The 4820-nt window shown below is 49.9% G+C and overlaps 1 protein-coding gene across 1 annotated transcript; it reads right to left on the bottom strand.

The window, feature by feature from the left end:
* Positions 1 to 2864: 2864 nt before the first annotated feature.
* Positions 2865 to 3974, bottom strand: LOC100216769 (putative dynein light chain type 1 family protein). The gene is made up of 2 exons (NM_001143168.1): positions 3588 to 3974; positions 2865 to 3436 (listed from the first exon to the last, which is right to left on the bottom strand). Exons 1-2 carry the CDS (start codon positions 3969 to 3971, stop codon positions 3278 to 3280), a joined length of 543 nt encoding a protein of 180 aa, NP_001136640.1. The 5' UTR covers positions 3972 to 3974; the 3' UTR covers positions 2865 to 3277.
* Between the last annotated feature and the right edge of the window lie 846 nt (positions 3975 to 4820).

Below are 4820 nucleotides of genomic sequence, written 5' to 3'. Positions count from 1 at the left end.
TGGAGCTTGACTGGAAGCTGTTCGTCAACACGCATCAGGCCCCTACCTGGCGCGCCAACTGTCGGCGTTTCAACCCCGGGGGGTCCCTAGACCGACGAGTAAATTGTCGCCGCGTGTCCCAGCCCAGATGGGTCGGCGCGAGACGGAGCACGAAGGGGGGAAAAGGAGACAGGCGAAAGGGGAAACCCGCGGCCTTCGTGTTGTCCTGCGCCCAGGTCGGGTGCGCTTGTAGTAGGGGGTTACAAGCGTCCGCGTGGAAGAGAGCGAGGGACTTGCGCGTCAGCCCGTTCTCCCGCGCGGCCAACCTTCTCGTACGAGAGCCCTGGACCTTCCTTTTATAGGCATAAGGAGAGGGCCCAGGTGTACAATGGGGGATGTAGTAGTGTGCTAACGTGTCTAGCAGAGAGGAGCTAGATCCCTAAGTACATGACGTCGTGGCTGTCGGAGAGGTTCCCTGTTCATGTGATATCGTGGCCGTCGGAGGAGCGCTGGAGCCTTGCGGAAGGACAGCTGTCGGGGCTGCCGAGTCCTTGCTGACGTCTCCTTGCTTCCGTAAGGGGATGAGAGCCGCCGTCGTCATGGAGCACGCGGGGCGCCATCATTATTTGTTTACTGGGGCGAGCCAGATGGGACGCCGGTCTTGTTCCACGTAGCCTGAGCTAGCTAGTGGTAGGGTAATGATGGCCCCCCCTGTGACGTGGTCGGTCCGAGCCCTAGGTCGGGCGAGGCGGAGGCTCCTCCGAGGTTGAGGTCAAGTCTGTCTTCCGAGGTTGAGGTCGAGTCCGAGCCCCGGGTCGGGCGAGGCGGAGACCGTCGTTCGAGGCCAAGGCCGAGTCCGAGCCCTGGGCTCGGGCGAGGCGAAGTTCGTCGTCTTCCGGAGCCGAGGCTGAGTCCGAGCCCTGGGGTCGGGCGAGGCGGAGTTCGTCGTCTTCCGGAGCCGAGGCTGAGTCCGAGCCCTGGGGTCGGGCGAGGCGGAGTCCATCGTCTGAGGCCGAGACGGGGGCCGAGCCCTGGGGTTGGGCGAGGCGGAGCTTCCTATGGCGCCCGAGGCCAGACTTGGCTGCTGTCAGCCGGCCTCACTTCGTCGAGTGGCACAGCAGGCGGCGCTGTCTTCTTGTCAGGTCGGTCAGTGGAGCGACGAAGTGACTGCGGTCACTTCGGCTCTGTGGACTGGAGCGCGCGTCAGGATAAGGTGTCATGCGATCCTTGCATTAAATGCTCCTGCGATACGGTCGGTCGGCGTGGGGATCTGGCCAAGGTTGCTTCTCGGCGAAGACTGGGCCTCGGGCGAGCCGAAGGTGTGTCTGTTGCTTGAGGGGGCCCTCGGGCGAGACGTGAATCCTCCGGGATCGGCTGCCCTTGCCTGAGGCTGGGCTCGGGCGAGGCGAGGTCGTGTCCCTTGAGTGGACCGAGCCTTGACTTAATCGCACCCATGAGGCCTTTGCAGCTTGTGCTGATGGGGGTTACCAGCTGAGATTAGGAGCCTTGGGGTACCCCTAATTATGGTCCCCGACAATGTCCCTGTGTTATTTGTAAACCATTTGAAATTTCATATGAAGTTGTACCTCTCCCCTATAAATAGGTGACTAGTTCCATGCATAAGGGGACCTTTTCGAGGGCCTTTAGCTTCATCTTGTTTAGCCTTTGAAGTATCTTCGAGCTATCTTATGTGTAAAGCCGAAGGTACGTTTGTAAATTCAGTTCACATGGGGAAAGATGGAACGAAAAATGCTAGAGCATACGAGATGAGTGTCACACCACGCTGTTTATTGCTCTATCACACATTATTATTTCATCCACATTATCATTTTATATCTTCACTCTTGAGTTACCCTTCATAGAAGAGGTAACTAAAGGGAGAAGGTCTGAACCTTCTAACTTATGTTACCTTGTTTTTGATACCATGTTGTGATGAAAAGTAAGTAACTAATAGGGTGGATTGGAGATTCCATCACCTGGACCAACCTAACAAATCCCCCAAAACACACTACCAGCACCATTTGAATAGCCTACACGCCCGACCCACCCCCGCACACCAACCGCCACACCTCGATCAGCCCACACGCTGCAACCACCCATCGCACCCCCCCCCCCATGACCCCCCGTCCGAACAACTAAATTGAAATGTTAATGGAATGATTGAAATTGTAACGGAATGGTCGGATGAGTGAATGACCGAGACTGTAATAGAATATTGAAATTGTAATTGTAACAGAATAACTAAAATTGTAACAGAAATTATAATGGAATGACTAAAACTGTAACATAATGTCTAAAACTGTAACGGAAGGGCTGAATAAGTGAATGCATGAAGATTTAACAAAAATTTTGAAACTACTAACGAAATGATTCAAACTATCGCACTAACAAAATTGATGTGCACAGACATAATAAATAATTGGATCAGTTCCGTGGTCTGGTGGCCAGGTTGGTTCCACTAGCCGATCGGCTAGTTAACTTGCTGGTTAATTAGTTCGGTTGGACCATAGGCCACCTTTGGTGATAAATAGAGTGTATGTATGCAAGTTCGACCAATACAAATATTCATTGTGTGAGATAATCTTTATGCTTTTAGAGCTAAACCTTGTTTGTTTATCCTCTAGATTATATAATCTAGTTCAAATAAGTTAAGAGACAAATAAATAGTATAGATTATCAGAATGAATTATATAATTTAGGTATCTAGATTATGATAATCCATAAGCAGAACATTAAGTGTTTATTTTATATTATTGTTTGACTTTTTATCCACTAATAATTTATGTAAACAAATCCTTTAAATATAATTATATACACTAGATTATATAATCTATATAAAATAAGCTGAATTATATAATTTTGCAAGAAACAAACAGGCCTTGCATAAACGATGTAAAAGCCAAAAAAAATTTGATTTTGGTCCACGGCGTGACGTGACCATGCCATTCTTTGCATGGCCCTCCCTATGGCAAACAGATCTCTGCCAATCAGGAATCTTACAACGTGACCTTGACCGTGATCGCTGATGCAGCCTGGCACTCTGGCATACCAGAGCTGTGCCTCAGCAAAGTACTCCTACACTACACCGATGCAAATAATTCATCATTGCTTTGAACGGTTAATTTTTTAGTCTACAACAACAGCACCGCAGTACGGCCCCATGTTAGCAAGTTGCCACTCACAGACAAGAATGATTCAAGTTAGCTCTTCAGCTCCAAGCTATAAGGTTCAATATTTTACAATTGTCAGTATCATAGAAAAGCTGGACTGACCACGCCCTTCATGATGGACAGGCTGCTCAGGATGCTAACACTTTCCTTATCTTGGTCTTGAACAGCATCACTATGATTTTGTCCATGGAGAAGTAGAGGAAGCAGCCTCTGGAATGTGTCACAAAGGAACCGTAGCTCGTACCAACGATGCAGTGCCAGGTAGGCCCATACACTTTATCGAACTCCTGTTTGGATATATAGCAACAATTGAAGAGTGAAAAATTGAAGTTTGTTTTCACAAAGAACTAACTCATCCGAAAGACAGGATCGAAGAACAGAACAATTTGATGGATGGCTCTGTAGAAGGCAAGGCAAATATCATCAGAACGAGCATACCTTCTTCACATCATGGGCCAGTTGCCTTGAGCTGAACTTGTCCAAGTTGTCATGGGACCGCTTAGCGCACCGGAAGGCATGCAGCTGCATGAACGGCGGCATGTCTGCAGCCATGACCTTCACCCCGAGCACCGCAACGACTTCTTTCATGTTGATCTCCATCTCCGGCATAGATCTCCTTCCGGGCGCGACGTCGGCGACCTCTCTCTGCACCCGAGGCTTCTCAAGGCAGACGCCTTCGTCCTTCTGAACGGGAACGGGATTTGGAAGCTTGGCCTCAGGGACAGGCGGAGGATGCCTTGTCTCCTTTACGGTTCCCCTCCACTTCCCACCAAACAGCCATTGATCTGCCCTTGTTCTCCTGCTGCCATGGCGGGCTGCCATTGCTATGTCAATGCCTCTGCTACTCAGCTGGTTAATGGTTATTGGCTCTGGATCTGTATGGGCTTTCCTAAAGCCGTCTATATAACACCATGGGAGTGCCAGACGCAAGCGGAATCGTGTAGTCCGGGCACTTCTTAATCAATGGATTATTGTGGGTTTGGATACTCTGCAATGAGTGGGTGGGAGCAAGCAGTGGCGGACGCAGAACAAAATTCTAGGTGGGGCCAACAGTGCAAGAGACAAATCACCAGACTAGACTATAAATATAGATTAATGATAATAACATGAATGTTAAATGATAATATCTAGTGTTTCCAAAATGATATGAATACCAAAAAACCTTTTTGGCTACCAAAAGGAGAGCTATAGAGAAAAAATAGGTGGACTGACTGAGGACGAGGCACTAGAGCGGAGCAGCCGCATCGGCGCGTCGTTCTGGCGAGTCATCGAAATTGTCGTGAGATGGCGTTGGTGAGACGACGACAGCTAGGAGGAGCGAGTGCAGGAAGCAAGGTAGCGATAGATGACGGCAAGCGACACCCATTGTCGTGTTGCAACGACGCGGTGAGACTCTAATGAGTTAGCGAGGGACATATGACACCACGGTCCCACCAACAACTTGCTCATCTGCTGGTGCGGACTAGGAGGCAAAATATCAACGTTGTCTGCAGGATCCCGACGAGTCGACGAGCTGATGAGTGATGAGAAGGTAAGGTGCGCTGCAACGGGCGGGTTAGGTCACCGACTTACTGGTCAGTCGATGACCGAAGACCGAAGAAGTGAGTGAGCCACGACTGGGCTTGCGCTAGGGAAGAGAATCAAATGGCTCAGATAAAGAGTGGACTGAGT

The sequence above is a fragment of the Zea mays genome, chromosome 8 (genome assembly GCF_902167145.1).
Source record: "Zea mays cultivar B73 chromosome 8, Zm-B73-REFERENCE-NAM-5.0, whole genome shotgun sequence".
NCBI classification, from domain to species: Eukaryota; Viridiplantae; Streptophyta; class Magnoliopsida; order Poales; family Poaceae; genus Zea; species Zea mays.
Note: the sequence above shows the minus strand (reverse complement) of the source record. Positions and strands in the feature narration are given on the sequence as shown.